Source organism: Leptonotus elevatus, chromosome 15 (genome assembly GCF_054856555.1).
Source record: "Leptonotus elevatus isolate MCC_2025b chromosome 15, RoL_Lele_1.0, whole genome shotgun sequence".
Classification (NCBI taxonomy): domain Eukaryota; kingdom Metazoa; phylum Chordata; class Actinopteri; order Syngnathiformes; family Syngnathidae; genus Leptonotus; species Leptonotus elevatus.
Genome location: NC_141253.1, coordinates 18,732,145 through 18,754,956, shown reverse-complemented (window position 1 = coordinate 18,754,956; position 22,812 = coordinate 18,732,145). Strand labels below are relative to the sequence as shown.

At 38.5% G+C, this 22,812-nt stretch overlaps 1 protein-coding gene across 1 annotated transcript; it reads left to right on the top strand.

Annotated features, from left to right (window-relative positions):
- Nucleotides 1–168: 168 nt before the first annotated feature.
- On the top strand, nt 169–22,176 carry auh (AU RNA binding protein/enoyl-CoA hydratase). Its single transcript, XM_086096133.1, has 10 exons — nt 169–431; nt 7,081–7,148; nt 8,330–8,417; nt 10,229–10,315; nt 11,735–11,827; nt 13,076–13,132; nt 14,944–15,131; nt 15,224–15,274; nt 15,988–16,035; nt 21,582–22,176. The coding sequence occupies exons 1-10, from the start codon at nt 206–208 to the stop codon at nt 21,657–21,659; spliced, it is 984 nt and encodes a 327-aa protein (XP_085952259.1). The 5' UTR covers nt 169–205; the 3' UTR covers nt 21,660–22,176.
- Nucleotides 22,177–22,812: the final 636 nt, after the last annotated feature.

The window sequence follows — 22,812 nt, the reverse complement described above, 5'->3', positions numbered from 1 at the left end:
TTTTCTGTACATTAACGATTTCCTTGTTTAGATAAATAAGTAAGTAAACAAGCGGTCCAACTAGCTTGTTCTGGTTTTGGCATGTATTACTCGTTTAGTGCATGCGCATGTGTATCATTTCTGAATTTATAGGCAGTGTCATGTGACAGAGTCACGTGACTAATGTCAGAGTTCAAAGTCATACGGTACGGTAAGCTTCGTAACTATGGCGGCCCTGGTTGGACGCAGGGCACTTTTGCAAGCCTGCCGCGTGCATTTTACAGACAGTGAGAGCGCGAGCAAGATAGGCTCGTTTTACTTCACTTCTAGACGGTATGTCGGCTCCGCTAAATCATTTTTTCCTCCGGTGGGTTTTGGCACATTGGGACGACAGTACAGCTCGGAAGCAAAGGACGACTTGGTCGTGAGGTATCTTGACGGAGAAGATTACGGTATGTTGGTATTATTTATTTATTTATTTTCAGTTGTCACTGTGAACGGCTTGGTAAGTAGCCAACATGTAATGCTTGCGCAGTCGTCGCACAAATATCGCAGAATATGGAGTTCTGCCTATCGTTTTACTACAGTATCTGGATGCTGCTGCGCCAACAAGTCGAAACGTGCATCCTCTTCAATTTTGCATTTACTACATGAAAGCGAAGCTTTAGTGAAATTATAAGTAACTTACTAGAAACCGATTTTATTAGTAGCCACCTTGTAGAATATGACTGAAGTAATAGTCATAAACTTGTATCTGACAGTGAATGTATTTTATTAAAATGTCATTTTCTCATATAAAATGTTCTTTTAGGGGAGTATTTAAAAACGGAGTTGCTAAAATTTTTACTATTTTTCATTTATGTATTAAGTTTACTAAAGTACTGTAGTTAAGGTCTCTAAAGTGAAAATTCAAATTTGTCTCTTGCATTTGACACAGCACAGAGTTGTTATTGACCCTGCCAAATTTGAATGATTAAAAAAAATAAGTGTATATAAAATGAGAGAAAATCAATGCTTTTTCTCTGCTCACAAACGCTGTTGCCGAGTCTGCTGAATGCACTGAGCTCAACTCTTAATCAAATACCACTTATTAGTCCTACGACCTAAAAAAATGGATGGCACTTTGTTTAGCATATTTTGTGTACCTGCACATAACTATGTTTGAGCCCACGGGGTTGTCATGGAGCTTTTTAACGCCACAGCAATGAGGCACTCTAAAGCAGCCATGCTAATGCAAAGCACCCGTCTACGCATTAGCTTTCAAGTCTTGACTTTAAAAAAAATCCATCTTACTCGCACTTTCACCTTTCTTTGCATGACGTGCACACAGACAACAACGAGGCGTTCTAAAGTGGCCATGCCAGCCCAAAGCCCTGCTTCACACGCTGGCAGTGAAGTGGGACTCTTTTTTTGGGGGGGAAGATACTTCTGTCTTTGTCTGCGAGTTGTGCACTAACAATGAGGGGCTCTAAAGAGAAGGGAAGATTCATTGTCAGTGTTTAGCGATAGCTAATTAGCTAACCGCACATTGCAATTGCGCCGGATAATAGGGCTGCACGATATTGGAAAAACATGCAAATAGTTGTTGAATATTGCGATATAGAAATTTTTGCAATATTTTGCATGTACACAGCAAAAATTGGAGTGTTAAAATTGCAGTTAAATTTGTGGGAGTTTATTTTAACTCCCATAGTGTAATTTTAATGTTTTCAGAATTAAATTGTGTGTAGAGAAGGTGTTAGTTCACAGAGTTGATTGCTCAGAGTTAGATCACCTCCACAGAGTGTTAGATTGGCTCCGCCTTTCACCTGCTTATCTTCAATTTGAGAGAGACAAGTCATTACCATTTTCCTCATCCCCCTTTCTTCCTTATCACTGGGAAATACTGACAGTCTTGAAAAACAAAAGGCGTTTGGGGCCATTAATTCATTTTCAGTCTGACTGTAGTCAACATTAACATAGCCTACTTAAAATGCTCTCCTCAAAAGAGGTGTTAAGGTTAAAGTTGAAAACTGTCGTCCGTCATTTGACACATAACTACATTTCGGCGAGTGCAGTTCCTTATTTTCGATGAGTACTTTGAGGCGAACGAAGCCTCGAAGAAAAAAATCCGTCCGTGTAGTTTTTCCGAGGTGTTGCTAAAAAAAAATATATATATATATATTTTTTTTCGCCCGTGACGGGCCGATGTTGACATAACCACATTTTTGGCGAGTACTTTATGTCCGTGTATCTTTTTCGAGGGTTCGCAGTAAAAAATAAATAAAAAAACGCAACAGTACTCGTGCCGGGCTGAAGTTACAGGTTACATTTATTTATAACACCCCAAACACTATTCTCGCAGTCGGACATCCGGGCATTTGTGACGTCACCAACCACAGTAATGCGTCGCCGTATTGGAAAGGGGCATAACACAAGCAGTTGCTCTGTCGTGTAGTGGATTACAAACGCGTCAAACTTCGGTCTTATTTGCGATGTGTTGTCCGTCAGAATGACTAAAAGTTGCTGTGTTGCGGATTGTAAGAAAAGGAAGAATAGCTGCATCTGCAGTTCTTCATTCTTCCTCGTGAGAAGAAACGGAGACACAAATGGCTGAAAGCAATCAATCGAGGAACAGTGAAAGCAGGCGGTACCGTGGACGATTTTTGCCTGTGGGAACCTAAATCCAAGCGCACTTATGTTTTCAGCCAACATTTTATTACTGGTGAGTAAAAGTTTAATCGATTTTTGTTGTTGTTGCCCTAATCAGCTGCTAGGTTTCAATAGACTCGGCAGTGGTTATTATTACTGTAACCGGCAACTCTCTTGTAAGCGTTGTTTTGCTGTGAACTGCTCTGATTGGTCAATCACCAGAGCCATATATTATTGGCCTGGCGGGAATTGGTTATTTTGCCGTGACGTGAGTCATGCACTGCGTGGTTCCTGCCTCGTAACACCCCACTTTGTTCTACCGCGATTCACGGCAAAATAACACTTGGCGGCAAATTGCCGGTTACGGCAAAATAACCACTTCGTATATACTACCAATTTGCTCACTTCCACACAATACATATTCCATGTATTATTGCAAGTCATTCTTGTGGTTCCCAATTAAAAATCATCACTTCTTTCTAGGTAGGTGCTAAGGTCAACATGAAGGGCTTTTCCACTGCTGGAACTTTTAGAGAACTTTTCAATTTACTTTGGTAAAATTCAGTTTGCGTGTTTTTCCACCATCAAAAATTTCCAGGGTAATTAAATTCCCCGGGGGACATCCGAGTACTATCTCAGCAGCAGGGTCTTGCTGAGCCAAGCTGGAACTTTAAGGGGACGGGCTGCACTTATGGAGGACCAAAACTGCCAAAATTAAAAAAATAAATGACTAAAAGTCGGCTGGGCTCATCAAACTCATACGTCATCTAACTCATTTGAATTAATTACAGAGAACTCTATGACGCTGTGGAAACACAAATTATAAATTCCCTGCGGAACTTTTACAACCAATAGCTTCCTTTACCCAGAACTCAAAGATCCTGGGCTTGTTGGTGGAAAAGCAGCTATATGGAGAACCACTCAGATTATGTACCCTCCATCTTCCCAAAGAAAGAAACAAAATGCATTACAGTTCGTGGCAGATGTCAACCCTTGAAGTGCCGACAAAGAGCATCTCTCAAAGCCTGCACGTCTTCAACTCTAAATGAAACAGAACCTTGGTTTCATGATTAAATTGCCTGACAGGGAAAATATTCATCAAATCAACCCTCCTGTTTTTCGTGCCAAATTTCCTCGACTAACCACAATTGTTGACTGTTTTGAGATCTTCATCGAATCGCTAAAGAACCTGCTAGCCAGAGCTCAGTGCTACAGTAGCTACAAAAAACATTGTACTGTTAAAGTATTTGTTGCTTGCAATCCATTGAGAAATGTCAAATTTTTGTCTATTTGTTGGGGTGGGAGGGCTTCTGATGTACAGCGAGTTCGTGAGTCTGGTTTTATTGATTCCAAGTATCACATGCCTGATGACCAGATACTTGCTGACAAGGGGTTTACCCTTCATGGGGACTTTGCTACTCGTTGCAGCTGTGAACTTTTGACTCCAGCGTTTACGAAGGGTAAGAAACAGCTACCTGCCAGGGAAGTAGAGATATCAAGGAAAATTTCCTCCATGAGGATGCATGTCAAACGTGTTATTTAAAATAGATTTAGTGTTCTGTAAGGTACACTGCTAATTCGATGTGTGCAGAGTTTGAAAGATGAAGCGCTGGGATGTACTTTATCGAATTGCGATAAGAATGTGCCATTTTGAGCAACATTGGGCCCCAACATTGTGTATGATGAACAGTAAATTGAGATCATCTTACAAATCCTTGTGATGTATTCATCATGTTTGATTTTGGTCATTACAGGTTGACCACTTTAACCGCATTTTTTTCTTAATATTTTTATTAGTTTCTGAGTCAAAATCTAATTTAATCTGTAGATTTTTAACTATTCTCTTTTCTACCGATGTACTTAGTACTCAGGGACTCAAAAGGCGCCTCCAATTAAAATGTATTTTTTATAGTTTGGAATCTGTCTTTTGATTGTTGCTGTAGATGTGCTCTGATTTTTTGGTTTTTTTTGTTTACATGAATAAAGTCTTATGACAGTAAATTATACCTCATTTGTTTTATTAGCTATTTATTTTCTCCTATTATTTGCAATGGAACATAAAACATGATATAAAGTAAGTATAAATTTAATTGCACAAAAATGAGGTAGAACCAAGTAAATAAAAACAGTGCAAACACCATAAACAATATTTACATAATATGTAAGCAAAAAAAAAATGCAGACAAGCTCACTTTTTTACGGCAGTCTTGACAATACCATTTTCTTGCTTTTGGCAGCCTTTTAAGTTTCAAACACACCAGGTGAAACCAGTTGTCGAATGAGTCACATCCCACCATAGGCCCTTCTTCTGAGGTGGTTTTACACACGCAATAAAGTGTCTGGCAGTGACTCATGATAATTATAAGTCATGCTGAACGAGTTTTTATGGAAAAGATGCAAAACACAGCTGAAATATATTAATTTCGGGCAACGTTTGTCTAACAATGTTTACTGTGCATGCCCCCCTTTTCAAAATGGCCGACACGTTGCCACGCGAGATGACGTCGTGACATCACGCCAACTGCAAGAATGTGGCTGGATAGCCCTAGTGGTTAAGTGGTCATCTTTTATGAGTGTCTAAGGAGAGTTAAATGTCTACTCCTGTGGTGTTAAGTAACTCTGCTTAGTGAGTTAAAAATGTACTCGCTCTCAGTGTTAAATATTTTCACCATTTTACAAGTGTTGATTTGACTCTGGAAAGTGTGAAGCTATATAAACTCTGAACAAGTGTTGAATCTGTGAGTCAATTCATCACTGGGCATTTTGCTGTGTACCTAAAGAAATTATATTTTTATTATCAAATGAGAGAATAATATTGTTTTCATGTGGAAAATTAAGCAAGCTCAATGTATTCTTAGTTAATTAATTGTAATTACCCAGATAATGTTCAACTATTAGATGTTTTAAGTACATTTAAGTTTATGTCTGACCAGGGCTGGACTGGCCATCTGGCATACAGGGCAGATGCCCGGTGGGCCGGCCTCCTTTGGGGCCGATGCAGTGTTTTTTTTATTATTTTCCTACATTTTACCCCAAGAGAATGGCCCACAATTTAGAGGGACTAGTCCGGTATTCCAGTTTGGCTGTAGATCGCAAACTGAAACATGAGTAAACATCAGTGGAAGAACTATATGTTAGGCTGATGACTCAAAATGCCAGGGCCTATTTTATTTGTTTTATTTATTTGTTTCATTTTATTTTTTGTGCCAGTTCAGCCTGGTGTCTTGACTAGTCAAATTCAGATAAAAACATACAATTCCATTATGAAACTTGTTGCATGTCTTTGCGATATGCATTTTCCATGGGCCAATATCGTGATATTGATATTTTTTCGATATTGCCCAGCCCTACCGGATAGCCATTGATGCACTGTCTGGTACTTGAGTTCTTATGTAGTGGGGTGGGAAGGCTTAGACTCCAAAGCAGCGCAATGTTAGCGATACCTAAAAAAAATAAAGAAAACTGAAATGGTTTGCACAAATCTCTGAATTCACTTTACAGAGTCTAGATCTGCATGTTGACTAATGTGCAAAGTTAGGTTGCCCATGTTAGCATGGCTATCACCTTAACCTTATGCATTGCCTACACAATCATAATAACTAAAAGAGCATTGATGCTTTGACTTCAATGGAATAATATAAATGAACCTACCAGCTTGGATGGGAAGTGTTTGGATGCAAATATTTCTGTCAGGTCTGTTGGTGACCTAGTTCTCCTTCTTTTCCTTTCGGCTTTTCCCTTCAGGGATTGCCACAGCGAATCAGTTGCCTCCATCTAACCCTGTCCTCTGCATCCTCTGCTCTCACACCAACTACCTTCATGCCCTCTTTAACTAAATCCATAAACCTCCTCTTCTGCCTGGCATTTGGAAACTCAGTATCCTTCTGCCAATATATTCACTGCCAATATACGCATCCTCTGAACATGTCCAAACCATCTGTCTGGCCTCTCTGACTTTATCTCCAAAGCCTCTAACATGTGCTGTCCCTCTGATGTACTCGTTCCTGATTCTATCCTTCCAGGTCACTCCCAAAAAGAACCTCATCATCTTCATCAGCCACCTCCAGCTCTGCCTCCTGTCTTTTTCTCAGTGGCACTGTCTCCAGACTAGTGTTGCACGGGATACCGGTACCAGTACCGTACCTTGATGTTTTGGCGTCAAAAACGGCTCTGTATCATTTTTTCTTAGTACCGGTACTTTAAAAAATAAATGCGAGACAGCCCGCCAACTAATTTTTAAAGGCAGGTACACATATAACCATACTGACCACGCATGGCCCCCTGTCTACCGATATGTGGAAAACGCCTTAAGTAAGCGACACGCCTCTTTCAGCGTGTGTGCGAGAGGACGCAGGAAGATGGCTTCACGCACTGAAGCGCTCGCTGGACATTTAGTGTTTTTGACTTGTGAAATGTGTTTGTTCTTCTGGTTAGTAACACGTTCAGTCATGATCTAACCTTGTGTTTCAGGTATAGTGGTTGTTGGGATAAACCGACCAAAAGCCAAAAATGCTATAAGCAAAAATCTGGTTCAAATGGTATGTAACTGTTTGTTTACCTCTTGTATTTATCAAATGTTTGTAAATTCCACTGTTTGTCAACCTTACAGCATTTTGCATGATGCATCACCAATACTTTTTGAACATGGAATACTATTGCAATTGTATGTTTAAACATCAAAAAGGATTGTGTACCATTTAATTGAAAATTCTTGTTTGTCAAATTAATTAATCATTCTTTTTAATAATCAATGAATCGTTGAGATTTTTTAATTTAAAATTGTCCAAATGCTTGGAATTTCAGCTTCTCAACAGTAAATATTATCCAAGTGAACTGATTATTTGACTTGAATTAAAGGAACAGTTCACCAATGGTTATCAACAGACATTATGTGCTGAGTTTCTCGCCTTCACAAGAATTTGTGCAAATAGATCGCCGGTGTGGGAAAATAAAATCACCTGTTCACTTCTGGAGGAAATTCGGTAATTTGATGCTGGATGTTTGACAAACATTTACAGACAGACATCTATGAAAAATGTAAATAAAAATAATTCTTAGTTAAGTTTGGAATTAATAAGCTTTCAATGGTGATTTTTTTATTAAGGAAAAAATAAATACTACCTGCCCTGTGTGGAAAAGTAGTTGCCTCCACTTGTGGCTAATAACTTTTTTCATTAATTTTTTTAAAGCAGAGTTCATTTTCACTGACCACACTGAAACCTGATGACCTCCAGACCTGTTCAGTCGATAACTTTCTTGAATAGAACTTGTTTGAAAAAATGAAGTCCGCCAAAAGATCTAAAAAAAAAAAACACAACAGAATGCCACGATCCAAAGAATTTCAACAAAAAATGAGAAAGTATTTAACATCTATCACTGTGGAAATGGTTAAAAAGCCATTACTGCAGATTTGTGAGTCCAGTGAACCACATTATAATCCATAATGCACAAATGGAGAAAACGTGAAAGCGTGGTGAACCTTCCCAGGAGTGGCCAGACAGTTGTTAGGTGTAAGGGGTAAGTACTTTTCCACGCAGAGTTGGGTAGCTTTGAATATTTATTTTTTCCCCTGAAAAAATAAAATCCACATTTTAAAATTGCATTTTATGTTTACTTTGGTGATCATTGTCTGATATTTACATTTATGTGATAATCTTAAAGTAAGGAAACATATTCATGTATTTCATAATAAATGTGCTGCATTAAAATTTTCTTTCAGATGTCGGAGGCTGTGGAGGATATTAAAAAGAATAACAAAGTCCGCAGTGTAATCTTGTGCAGTTTAGTTCCAGGGATCTTCTGTGCAGGTACGTCCTTGGTGGTGGTATCAGTTTCCTTTTGTCCAATTGTCAAATGAATGTATGCAAGGTTAAAGAATGCTGGGCCCAATCCACTTAAGAATGCACTGCGTCCGTAGACGGCGCCAAAAATTGCTTCACAGCTTACTCCCTGTACGTCCTATTCACTTAGGATATTGCTCTGATGATATACTAGCACAAACACGGCCACAAAGTTTGACAGCTGAGAGCAAATTTGCGCCTGATTTACCACACATGGCAATGGATTTGCGCCAGGAACACGGCAGTATAGTAATAGTTGCGAGAACGATGACATTATCAAAAAGCAAGGTTGGACCAAGGTGCATTAAGCTGTAGTGCAGTGGAGAGGAATACGACAAGGTCATTCATTCATTCATTTAATGTCCAAAAAAATAATCATTATTGTTGGCAGGTGCCATCCTTTTTTTATATTTTCAGAGGTCGACGTGGGCATACAGAAGGGATGGATTTCATAGCATAACGGCGTGTTAATGCATCTGTCACGTGAAAATGATCGCAAAATGTCCCCCCCGCCGCGATCGCCGATCAGCCCGAGTTACGTCATGCCTTGGAAACCAACAGTGAATGGCACCCTACGCACAGTGCATGATCTACGTGAATAGGGGCGCGGGTAGATCGGCCTGGCCTTCTCCATGACACTGCTGCCATGATCACTGGAAATTCTGCATGAGAGCCTTCCACAAGATCGAGGAAGCGCTTACACCAGCCTTCCATATACGTTGTTTGCGTCACTCAAACGCCGTGTGGCTATTAGCACTGCCATTAGTGAATTAGACGCTGTTCATCATTGACTACGTTTACATGCAGGCAATAACCCTTTTAAAACCCGAATATTGCCAATATTCGGGTTTTGAAAGGTCATGTAAACACGCCCAATAACCCGAATATGCTCTTATTCGGGTTTTTAAAACCCCAAATAAGACCCCTGGGTTACCCCTTTCATAACCCGAATACTCATATAAATGCAATTGGAATACCTCGATTGAATGGTGTATTGTTTTTCGCTGTGTACATGCTTGCTATTTTCTTTGCCTATTTGAATTTGCAAGGAATCTTGGGCTTTGTAGTAACGACTTGTATGTGCAGCTCCGTCCTATTCGCTAAAGGAGCCTTGCTTGAATACATTGATTTCTCTGCAGCGTTTTCACATAATTTTGCATTTCTACGGCGAAAACGCCAGTTTGTGCCTATATAGAGTACAGGCGGAAAGTTTGGACACACTTTCTTATTCAATGCATTTGCTTTATTTTCATGACTGGTTACTTTGAAGATTCTCACTTAATTCATCAAAACTATGTTAGAACTGAACTATGTTCGTTAGTTGTCATAGTTGTTGTCATAGTTTTGATGCCTTCAGTGAGAATGTACATAGTCATGAAAATAAAGCAAATTTATTGAATGAGAAGGCGTGTCCAAACTTTTGGCCTGTACTGTACATTTTTAAGTGCACACACAATCATTTACTTTACCACGGCTCATTAAACCAGCCAAAACTGATCAGCTCAGTTCCTTAGTGGTAGAGTGTCCGCCCTGAGACTGGGAAGTCGTGGGTTCAGTCCCCGGCCAGGTCGTACCAAAGACCCTAAAAATGGGACCTATTTGCCTCTCTCCTTGACACTCAGCATTAATTGGAATTGGGAGGTTAGATCACCAAATGAAAGAATTTCGCCCCACTTAGGTGGATGTGACAATCAGTGGTATTTTAACTTTAACTTTAAAATTCACCACGTGTTTGGAAAAGTTTCCAGTCTGACAAGGATGTTTTGTCCTGTGTGTAGGAGCAGACCTTAAGGAGAGGGCCAAGATGCATCAAAGTGAGGTGGGGCCATTTGTGTCCAAAGCAAGGGCACTAATCACTGAACTGGGTAAACATTTGTCCGTTTTATCTTTGGGATATGGATGTCATATTTTCACTGTCTGGTGAAAAACCTGCACAAATTTGGTCCAAGTCATATTTTTTCCACAAATAAAACGACTAGTCAGTGCCCATGTGGGTCTTTTATTTTTACAAAGTATTGACCAGAGTCCATTAATAGACCTCAAACCCAGAGATAGGAGACTGTTTAGAAGCCATGCTTTGTGTATTGTAGTCCCTCACCTAGGAGTGAGCCAACCAGAGGTCCAAAGCCCTTGACAACTTGGGTGCTTTGATCATTGGGACACATTAACCCCTCCACCACAAAGGAATAGGGGAAATTATGCTGTTGAGAATTATTAATGTGGACAAAGTAAATAATATTTTACTTGCAGCACCCAATTGACATGGTCGTTGAATGTTATTGTTTACCTGTTTGTATCTTGTTAAATCAATTTTGTTGCAATATTAGGGAAACATTTCCTGAAATGGCAAATAGGTGTACTTTACGACGGCGTATTAGGGCCACATATAAATATTTTTTTAGAAGGCGGGAAATATTCAGAGAAAAAAAACGTGCACATTTGCCACTTTATAAAGTAGCAAATTCGCGAGAAAAAAATCACAAATTTGCGAATTTATTAAGTGGCAAATTTGCCAGACAAGCAATACTCCGAAACTTACGAGAAATACACATAGCATACTACTCGGATGTTTGTGGCAAAACTTTTCGGTCGGGTTTTCAAATAAGGATGGCTATTCGCACTTAAGTACGGCCAGCGACAAAGACGCCTCGCTTTGCGAAGGTCCACACCCTGAGGATCAAGCATTTAAGTTAATTTGTTAAAATATATATTTACTTGCACATTTATATTTCCAGAATTATTATTTACACATTCATACCATTTTGGTATTTTTTTGTACAAGTAGCTACGTTGATGTGTCGAAACTGCTGCTCTCTGTCATTCACTTGCATTTACCTAAAGTATGCTAGCTTCTGATTGGTTAGTATTAGTCAGCTGATAGGGGATCAGGAAGTGTTGTCGCTTTAGCTGCCGTGTATGACGAGAAAAGTTTAAATTAAGAATGAATCGGTCTCCATCCTGCCTTTTCATTTTATAAACATTGTGTCCCATTAACCACCAACGAATCTTCACACTACACCATAGTACGCAACGTGTATTTCTCGTAAGTTTTTTTTTTCTAGCAAATCTCTGACACTTTATGAAGTTGCAAATTTGCCACTTTATGAAGTTGCAAATTTGCCACTTTATGAAGTCGCAAATTTGCCACTTTATAAAGTGGCAAATCCGCAAGGTTTTTTTTTCACGGGATACTGTCCCCACCCTCTTAAAAAATATATTTATACATAGCCCTAATACGCCGTCGTAGTACTTGTGCTTCTGCTCAAATATATTTCCATTAATAGGTAACCTACCAATGCCAACAATAGCTGCACTGGATGGAGCCGCCTTAGGAGGAGGCTTGGAAATGGCTCTGGCGTGTGACATCAGAGTTGCCTGTAAGATCCTTTGAATTATTCTTTTGGAATAATCTACACAACTTTTTTTTTCTTTTCTTTTTTATTACGGTCTGTGAAATTTACTGTCTATATATTTCCATCCATCCATCCATCCATCCATTTCGTGTACCGCTTTACCCTGGACTAATAGGTACTAAATCATGCTGCATCTACAATCTATATTGATTATATATTATTTTAGTCTACAAGATTATTTTTGCTCTTGTCATCAATAACTATGTCCCACCTTCGATTACTCTTTGTAGTTTCAGATGCAAAACACATCTATTCAGAATAGTTAATAGTAGTTAATCTGTTTATTGCATATATTGTTAACTTTCATTTGTTTTACTTTTATTTTCATTGTGTTTCTTTTGTTGTAGTTGGCAATAAATAAATAAATAGGCTGGGAAACATTAGGTTTAGCCCTGTCTGTATATGTTGGGATTTTGTTTTGTTTTGTTCTTGTGCAAAATACAGATCACAATTAATGTATTTATGATTTTCGTGTAATAAAATAACTGAGATTTTATTTTTGTATCAATTTAAAAAAATATATGATTTTATTAAAATTTTTGCTATACTAATTGGCTTTAAGACCATTTTAAACATTGGAATGCATGAGAGAGAGAGCCCTATATCTGGTGGGAAACATTTCAGTTGTGTGCATCTTTAGTTGTCTTTCGAACAATTTCTGTGAAGTAATTAATTTAAAACCAAAACAAGTACTTTCCCTTCAGCAGCTCCACGTTGAAGATAATGGACTGATAAAAATGTTAATTCAGTGCATGCTAGTATTGTTCTGATACAAATTTTTGGACCCGCAATACCGGCTTTGCAGTATCGTCCAATGCCGATACCATACCGATACCTGCATTTTTTTTATCGACATGAAAAAGATGTCCTGCCATTGGTTCAGAGCATTCAAGGGCCAATAGGATATCTTGGCTCAGCATGCAGTGAACATGTCACACATCAGTGAATGTCGTGCACGAGCAAGACACAACATGCTGCATCCAAAGTCCTATATTAGCGTAGGAATTAATGGTATCAGCATGTCACTTGTTAGTACTCACCGATACCACTGTTTTAATGCAGGGGCCTCTGCCGACACCAGTATCGGTATCGGAACAACACTAGTACATGTACTGATTGGGATCGTTTCCATTATGTTCCTGTACTTATTTGTTCTGTATGTGGGATCTTCAAAAGTTGCATTGATTGTTGTGATGCTATCTCTCCTTCCAGCAAATGCTGCAAAAATGGGACTTGTTGAGACCAAACTTGCTATTATTCCTGGGGCAGGTAAGATTGTTTTCCACTCGAATATAAAGAAAACAAATAAACTTGTGCTTGCACAAGTTATCACACCTCTCTCATGACTGTGTTCACAATTAACGAGTCACATTCAACTCGTGTTAAATAAACCCAATATAAAGTTCCGCTATCCTAGTAGCCCTTGCCGGCATTTTTTATTTTTTTTTGCACTCTAGCAGAAGTCTGATCAATTAACGAGTCACATTCAACTCATGTTAAATAAGCCCAATATAAAGTTCCGCCATCCTAGTAGCCCTTGCCGACATTTTTTATTTTTTTGCACTCTAGCGGAAGTCTGATTGTTGTGCTACCCGCTGACTGGCCTATTCATAAGTCCCTCCACCTTGATTAAGGCCCCATTTCCCCGCTGATGAAAATTGGCCCCAAAACATGCTGCTGCAACCACATATTTAACACGGTGCAGATTTACTAATGTAACAAATATTCTATGTTGAAAAATAAAATACATTGTATTAAGTGAAAAAAAAGTTGAATAATTTTTAGGGCTTTAATTGCAATACCGTGAAATGGATATTTTTTACTCAGTTATCATACCGTCAGATTCTGATACTGCCCCAATACACTTGCATTACACAGACCACAGACCTCACTGTAATGGGTGAAACTGTGGCTCCAGGTGTTCCCAAGGCTCGAAATAAGTGGTCTTGCAAAGCAGTTTTCACGTCAAAATGTGGATTTTGCGAGCCAAATAGACAAATTACGCAGGGTTTATATACCTCGACGGATTTCTGTCATTAAATTAAACAAAATAGACGTGTTGACACTTTTGCAGAGAGTAGCATTTATTTTCACTTTTGGCGAATATGTAATTTACACACTTAAATGCACTGTTGTTGTTGCCCCTCGTCACAATAAAGGTGTATTGACAGCTGGAATGTGTAGAAACGTATTTTATAAGCGCTGCAGGAAGTGGTAAGTGAATCTTGACAATGCATTTCCCGGACTTGCATATGAAGTCAAGTTTGTGCGTGTCTTCAAAACATTCGCCAGCGCTTCTCTATCACCAAGAACCATTTGAAAAATAAGCAAAGCTTAAACACACTACAGACATGGCAAGAAAACATTGACTGTAAGTCTGATATGTTTGGACTAGTGGAACTACCTAGAACATATTATTGTGAAGCATTTTTTGGGGTTAATAAATTAAATCTTTTGTTTCAGGTCACCAGCATTAAGCCGGAAAAAAACCTGCTCCTCAATAATACAAAATTGTTCCTCAAATGACGCCATTGATTAGCAAATATGCTCCTAAAATAAAGTTTTTTCAAGCCTTGTGTTCTTTTTGTTAAATGTTTTGATACCCCACAAATACTGTTCTTTTTTTAAATTAAACCACAAACAATGTGGCATTGTTGTCGAGAGAGTCGTTGGACCTATATTATGATACTCTGTGCTTTGCTTTTTTTTTCTATCCACAGGTAAAATTTAAATGATAAATTAGTTAAAAATATTCTTTACAATATGTTCAATTCCATGCTTAGACTAGTGGGGGTTGCCCCCACTAGTTTAAGAATGGCATTGAACACATTGTAATAAATAAATAACTTCTCCTTTTAAGTATGATTGTAAATCACTATACATACAAGTGTTTAGTCAGCCAGCCATTGTGCAAGTTCTCCCACTTAAAATGGTGACAGAGGTCTGTAATTGTCATCATATTGAAGGTACACTTTCAATCATTTTAATTTCTCTTTTTAAATAATGTAAAAAAGTCTTAAATTGTCTTGTACATTTTATTTAATACACAGAGTGTCATATGTTGCCCTTTTCCAATGCAGGTGGTACTCAGCGTCTCCCCAGGGTGATTGGTGTGTCCCATGCTAAAGAGTTAATGTACACAGCCCGGGTGGTGGATGGAGCAGAAGCCTGTCGCCTGGGTCTGGTCAGTCATTCTGTGGAGCAGAATAAGAGTGGAGATGCTGCCTATCTGCGAGCTTTGGAGCTTGCACGTGACATTAACCCTCAGGTGAGAGGGTGTTAGTCGCCGGAAGTTTGTATCAATGTGTTGTCATTCATATTTTAAGCCTCTGTTTAAACATTGTGTTTTTGTTTCCACAGGGTCCGATTGCAGTCAGGATGGCAAAACTGGCCATCAATCAGGGAATGGAGGTAAACCAGCAATTCACAGCAGTCCATTATATGTGCTCCCAACTTGCTCATTCGGCAAAACAGGTGAAAGCACTTTGTTCCGGCAAAAGTAATGGTGGAACCCCATAGCATGAGACCAGGACAAAGTATCCGTAGTAACTTATCTCCAATCTCTACAATGTATGTTTAACACAACATTTCACCACACAGCCACCAAAGATGTCAACATCTGTTATTTAGGATTCCTTTGTGTTTACTTACAGTATATCATACAATGACATTAACAAATGTTTAGCAAATACGGCTTCATGTCATCAATTCCTATGGCGCAGAATACATAGAAAGTTCGCTATCCTGTTTTCTGGGTTTGGTTACGTTGTTACGACCAGCTCTGCTAGGGAAAAGGGAAGTAACATATACCAAGGTTTTAAATGGTAGAATGAAAGTTGACCATTTTAATTGGGAATTTGTAGTAGGTTGACAAAGGGTTGTACAAAAGCTATTTGTGGGGTATGTACACTTACAGTATGGACATAAGTGTCGTAGACTGGTCAAACCAGTGTCTTGGCGGTAAGTATTGGCCTGACACAGTGGCGCACGGTTTTCACTGTTAATTGGTAAACCGTTTCCTCCCTGACATTAAATAAATAAATAGTAGTTTGAGAAATACAAATACTGGAGACAAGGGTAAAATCTAATTGTGAGATTACAAGAGTTGCCATGTTGTCTTTCAGGTGGATTTGTCTACTGGCTTGGCTATTGAAGAAGCATGCTATGCACAAGTGAGTACTTGCATGCCAAATCCTTTAATGTTGAAATGTTGCAAAAATTGGCACATACCAATGGAAGTATCTTAAAATATAGTAGCAATCAAAAACACTTTATTTTTTATTTGTATTTATATTTATTATAAATGTTGATGAATTAAGTCATGCTTAACTCTTTGACTACCAAACGTTATCCAAAAAACAACCCAGACAGTGCCGGCCGATTTAGAGTATTTTAACTCATCTTTCAAGGCAAACAGAATATTGTGTGTTTTGACTACATATACATGGTGGTTACCAAATGAAAAAATCGTGTTCCATTCTTTCATTAGGAAAAAAGATGTTTCTATCTTATTCCGTTCTTTAGTAATTACCATTTGAAAATAGGTAATTTTAGTGACATTGAGAGAAAATTGAAAAGATCAGGAGAAAACGAGCTTTTTGTGAAAAGACACATTTTCTGCACAACAGTGACTTTGACACTAATATTTTTTGTTTAGTGACGCTCTGTGAATTAGATTTTATGTGACAAAGGCTTTGATCATTCGCGTCATCCTTGAAAACTATTTCATCAGATTCGTCATGTTTCATTGTAATTCCATACACCGGGAGCCCATTGAAAAGAGATACAATGCTGCCATCTGCTGGTCATAGTTAGTGGCTGTTTTGGGATTTTACAACCCCAATGACAAGGCAGTGCTGCACAAGACGTTGCACTGCTCATTGAGAAAAAAAACGTAGTTGACGTCATTTGACGGTATTGACGGCATTCATTAGAATTTCAGCATACGTCATTAAACGTTTTTGGCGGTCAAAGAGTTAAGATATCTTCTGATCTGGCCATTCAAAATATTTCAAATGTTGTGAGACCAATATACAATTTGGAAAAAGGACCCTGTCCTAAAAATATTCCAATTTCAATTAATCTAAAACAAAATAACTTGCATTCAAATATTAACAAAATTAGTCTGTGTGAGAATACAACGTGTGGTTAATCTTTTAGAGAGATTAATTCAGAACAGGGCCCACCTGGGAGAGAATCACGAATTAATAAGGATAATTGCTGTTGATTTCCACATTTACTTTTGTGTACTAAATTTAAACAACTAATATGCTTTTGTTGGACATTTAGACAAACTATTTAAAAAATAATAATAATAATAACCTGAAATTTCATTTTTACAGTGGATAAAAAGTCTACACACAGATGTTAAAATTCCAGATTTTTGTGATGTTAAAAAAAGAAAAATTGGCTGCAAACTGCTACATTCTGCTACATTCATTCATACGGTCTGAGCACTGCTAACACAGTCCCATACAAAACAGCAAGGTCAAGGTTGTTATGTTTGTATGCTGAAGACATTTGGATTTCAAATCAAAGGATGAATATGGGACATAATTCCAGTTTTAATTTCATGGTATTTACACCATTACATCAGATGTGTTAAACTACTCAGGAGGACAGAGTACCTTTTATTTGAACCCACACAGTATTCAAGTGAGCAAAGGTATTGGAACAAACATTATTAAATAAACTTAATTTGGTGGCATAATCCTTACTTGTAACTGCAGAAATTGCGTGGGAATGCTGAATGCTGAAAGCTGAATGCTGAATGCTGAAAGCTGAATGCTGAAAGCTGAATGCTAATAGCTGAATGCTAATAGCTGAATGCTAATAGCTGAATGCTTATGAAAGAAATTGAAAGAAAAAATGATGTGAAAATTATTTTATTTTTTTATTGCAGTTGAATTACAATTGAATAAAAAGAAAATCTGAACTGCAATCTGTCTGAGGTGGGATTTCATCATTTCAGAGAAATCATAATCCATTTCCTGATAAGATAGTCAGTTGGTATCGAACCATCGAATGTGCCATATTAAAATGTGGTCCAAGTGGGGTTTGAACCCAGGTTCTCCATGGATGAGACAATTGTTCTAAAGACTGAGCCAACTTGCCTTGTTGAAATTCATAGCTAATGGTGTATTTATTTTGAAAAGTGTCATCTGATACTGAAAGCCAACAAGTATTTAATACTAAACTAATGTCATAAACCCACTGCTCTGAATATATGACTGGATAGCCGATAGGCCAAGACATTTGAAGCCGCTAGGGCATCATATTGCTCCTCCCAAGAAATGTTTCTTGGCATACGATCCTATAAATTTACAGTATTGAAATTGGAGAACATTTGAGACAGTCCTTGGTACAAACAGCATGATTTATGAGGTTTTAAATTTGTTAAACATAAACAAGAGGACTTCAGACATTTTACAACTTCCCTTAAATATATGTATAAATTATATGATTAATGATGTTCACAGGAGAAAACTTGTATATTTTGTATTAAAGAATTATAATTGTAATTCAATGAAAGATGCCTCTGCCAAATCTAATATTGGGGTTTAAGGAACTGAGAGAAAAATTAAAAAGGGGGTCTTCAAAGTAACACATACCGTATACTTGTTCTTTTCTTTTTTTACTTGTTAAATAAATAGTGACCACACCATCGTCATCTCATAGGTTCACGCGTCACAAGCGGGGATGTCGGGGTCCTTGTGTAACGCTTCGTATGATTGGCCAAGCCAGGAACATTGACAGCAGCTTTGCACTTCGTTGTCATTCACGTAAAACAAAAGTAACGAGTAACGACCCTCTGTTTTGAAAATGTATTGAGTAAAAAGTACAGATACTGTTTTTAAAATGTAACGGACATAAGTAAAAACTATTTTTTTTAAATAACTACTCCGTGAATTACAAAGTACTGGAAAAAAACTACTCAATTACAGTAACGAAGTGTTTGTACTTGGTTACTTCCCATCTCTGCCTACCATCATGAGTTACATCGTCAATCAAGAGTCAGCAGGGCTTAGAGTACTCCGGAACATTTGACATATATGACACGTCTGGCAAAACACAGCCAATGCGGAGAGAAGGCCAATTTCAAAATAAACCTCCCCATACCAAGTAATATGTGGAGCGCAATGCCAATGAACGCTTTTATTTTGAAGTTGTTCCCGGAAGTGTTTTGCCAGTCGCAGGCCGCGACGCAATGGATGATGTTAACTCGTGCTGTGTGTTTGCCGTTCTTATTGCCGGCGTAAACAATTGCGACCAACGTCAACAAAACAAGTTCGTACAGGAACCACGTTCGATCACCAGTTAAGGGCACTAAAAGAAGACTTAAATACGCTGATATTGTATTGCACGGTGCCTGTTGCCAATGTTTAGGGTGTATACAGTGTTAGCGTGCTAACGGTGCTAGCGGCTGCAGCTAGAGTCATCGGACTACTTTTCAAAGGCAGTCTAATCGGCGTGATGATTTGCACACTTTAATGCTGAACGTCTGCCACAGTTGCCGCTCCTAATAAATAAACCGAGCTCACTCAATTGTGCACAAAATCACAACTGTGGTTCTGACGTCACTTTGTCTCACAGACCTACTCAACTCGGAATTTTATTTCATACAAAGTGCTGTACATGGAGTAAAAATCAGTCATGGAATGAAGACAGGTAAAACAAAAATAACACAAAATAAATTAATAATAATCTTAAGTGGGTAAATGAATAAGTCAATAAAATAACACAAAATACAGCAGGCAACATAAAACTAAACAATGAATCTCATGCCAAGTAAAATGCCAAAGAACAAAGATGTGGTTTTAGAGTGGTTAGAGAGGGAGGTTGCCTAATATTTAAAGGAACTGCAACATGAAAAATCAACTTTTTGGAGCGTTGGAGCAAAGTTGTGTTTTCCTCCAGCCTGTGAAATTTAGAGTCCATTTTAAAAATCTGTACGTTTCGTGGGCGTTGCACAAAGCAGCCGGCTCGGACGACGTCATGAAAGGGGCACGGCAGCCACAGGGGGAGAGGCGGGGTTTTACTGAACCAAGCATTTGACTTCCGGGTAAGAAAAATAGCCACTGAAATAACTCATATTTCATAAGAAATTACATTGCGATTGTGTCAAAGGTAAGATTTCATAATTATATGTAGGGGTGTGAAATGCCGAGTACCTGGCGATTCAATTCGTATCACGATTCATAGGTCCCGATATGATTCGATACCGATTGATCCCGATACGAAACTATAAATTGATTATTGCGATTAAATATATATATTTTTTTACTCTTATTTAGAAAATACTAATTAGTAAACTTGTACATGTACACTGTAAGATTTGTTTGAAAATGTATGTATCTGAAAATTCAGGCTTATAAATGAGCCACTGCATTTAACAAACAGGTTGCAGTCTGTTTCATGTTTGAACAGCACTGAAATAAAATATTAAGGCTTAATGTTCCATTAATATAACATTCTTCCATGCTTAATGTGCGAATACTAACCCTAAGTAAGACGTTTTGTTGAATATTCCCATAAAAAATTGATGTTTAAAAATCGATTCAGCCGCATATCGAATCGATTCGAGAATTGCGCGCTATATATTGCCGACTCAATTTTTTCTCAACACCCCTAATTATATGCCTATAGTTAACTGTGGAAGGGCTTAAAATACTATGGTGTAATCCCTTTAACGGAACGTCGTTCCAAAATCCACAGGGAGAGATTTGTCTAAAATCTCCCTAACTTTCTAGAGAGGAAAATAATGTGCTGTTAAGCACAATTTAAATTTGTTAAAAAAAAAAAAGTGAATTATCTAGAAATGAAAGTTGGTTGATTATTAGTAAGTGGAAATATATTTTTATGTCTTCTGTATTCATAATTGTTCTTTCAACATGCAAAATTATTATTTTTAATTTTAATTTTAAAATACCTGATTATTCAATAGAATTTTCCGTAGGATATTTGAATACCAAAATATTTGCTAGCTGCAGCACGAGAGGGGACTGCAACCCGCAGTGCTATACTGTACTATACATAATATAAATGGATAATGAAAGAGATGACCTGACACTTGGGGAGGACTGGCCTTCGGGAATTTCATGAGTTTCCCAAATGCCCAGTCCATCCACGGCGACAAATCGAATAATAATTAATGGCTTGATGTTGGTCGAACAACAAATCGGCACGTTGGACACTGCACCACCGCTCCCTGGAAAAAATTCAGGCTCAGGATTTTTTTTTTTTTACTTTAAGACCTGGAGTCAAGACTAGTGAGCCCATTCCAGAAGTAGCCTTTGCAAACCCCAACCCCTGACATTACCTTCACCATGCTTCACAGATGAGCTTGTCTGTTTTGGATCATAAGCAGATCCTTTCTTATGTCCATATTTTGGCCTTTCCATCACTTTGGTAGAGTTTAATCTTAGTCTTGTCAGTCCATAAAACCTTTTTACAAAACTATTGTGGTTGTTCAACATAGCTATGATGTAAATACCATGAAATAAAAGCTGGAATTCTGAACGTTTCTCATACTCATCTTTTGATCTGAAACCCAAATGTCTTCAGTATGCAATAAAATAATTAGCCTTGCTGTTCCAATACTTTTGGAGGGGGGCTCCAAGTCTCTTGTGTCACATATTAAATATTGCCACTATGAAAAACAAAAAAAGCCACTTGATAACAACTGGTGTAGAGTATTGATGTATTTTTGTTTTCAAAGGTGATCCCAACTAAAGATCGACTGGAGGGTTTGGCTGCATTCAAGGAAAAGAGGCGTCCTCAGTTCAAGGGGGAGTGAGTCGCTCAAACATCCAAGAGTTCTGCCTTAAGTTCTTGTACCACTGCTTCCGACATCCTTAGAGGTGAAATTGTACACTTCAGTGCTTTAGCCTGCACAGTACCTGAAGGACGGGATGATATTTGATACTGTTTGGTCAGTGCTTTACATCAGAGTAGCTATATTTGAATGAATGAATGACCATACCATATTGACTAAGCAATTTCCAGTGATTGTTTTTCAGTTTCCCAATCCAAAAAGCCATAAATTAGTAAGATTTTGTTATTGCTTTTTGAATGACGCATCAGCTGTTGTTTTTTTTAAACTTCGAGTTTCTGTCTTTCAAAAACACACTGACCTGAAAATGACCATAGCCATATTGCAAGCTAAAGCCTTTGTCATCACAATGATTGCTAAAGGACTGTGGTGTCAATCGTTTTCACTTGACCACTTATTTAGGTCACTCTGGATGATCTCAAACACACTATGGAGAAATGCGTGTGGGTTGGGATGCATTAAAACCTCTGCTCATACATCACACCTGAGGTTTGCATTGATTCATAGTTTGTGGAAGTTCAATCATCTTGTGTCTGTACCCTGTTCTCTACAAGTAACCCTCACAAAGTCTGTGCTGCACACTGATCCAAACATTACATACTGCTGGCGGGATTTTTTTTGTACCTCTAAAATCATCTCTTTCAACAAATGTTTGTTCACCCCTTAACTCATTCTAACCCAAAAACGTATAAATAAGTTTTTTAATACTTCGTCATGCACTCCCAAAAATGTATTTATACGTTTTTATGTCCGAGTTTTTGCCTCAGCGACCACCGAAGCCGCATTCCGCTTGGCCAGCCGGTACCTGTCAGCAGCCTCCGGAGTCCCACAGGCCAAAAAGGCCCAATAGGACTCCTTCTTCAGCTTGACGGCATCCCTTACCGCTGGTGTCCACCAGCGGGTTCGAGGATTGCCGCCCCGACAGGCACCAACCACCTTACGGCCACAGCTCCGATCGGCCGCTTCAACAATGGAAGCACGGAACATGGTCCATTCGGACTCAACGTCCCCCGCCTCCCCCGGGACAACGGAGAAGCTCTGCCGCAGGTGGGCGTTAAAACTCTTTCTGACAGGGGATTCTGCCAGACGTTCCCAGCAGACCCTCACAATACGTTTG

Excerpts from the sequence above, each read along its gene's own strand:
- auh (XM_086096133.1), top strand. The coding sequence starts at position 206 with ATGGCGGCCCTGGTTGGACGCAGGGCACTTTTGCAAGCCTGCCGCGTG. Across the intron at positions 10,316-11,734 it reads GGCACTAATCACTGAACTGG|GTAACCTACCAATGCCAACA; the intron begins GTAAACATTTGT and ends TTCCATTAATAG. Across the intron at positions 13,133-14,943 it reads TGCTATTATTCCTGGGGCAG|GTGGTACTCAGCGTCTCCCC; the intron begins GTAAGATTGTTT and ends TTTCCAATGCAG.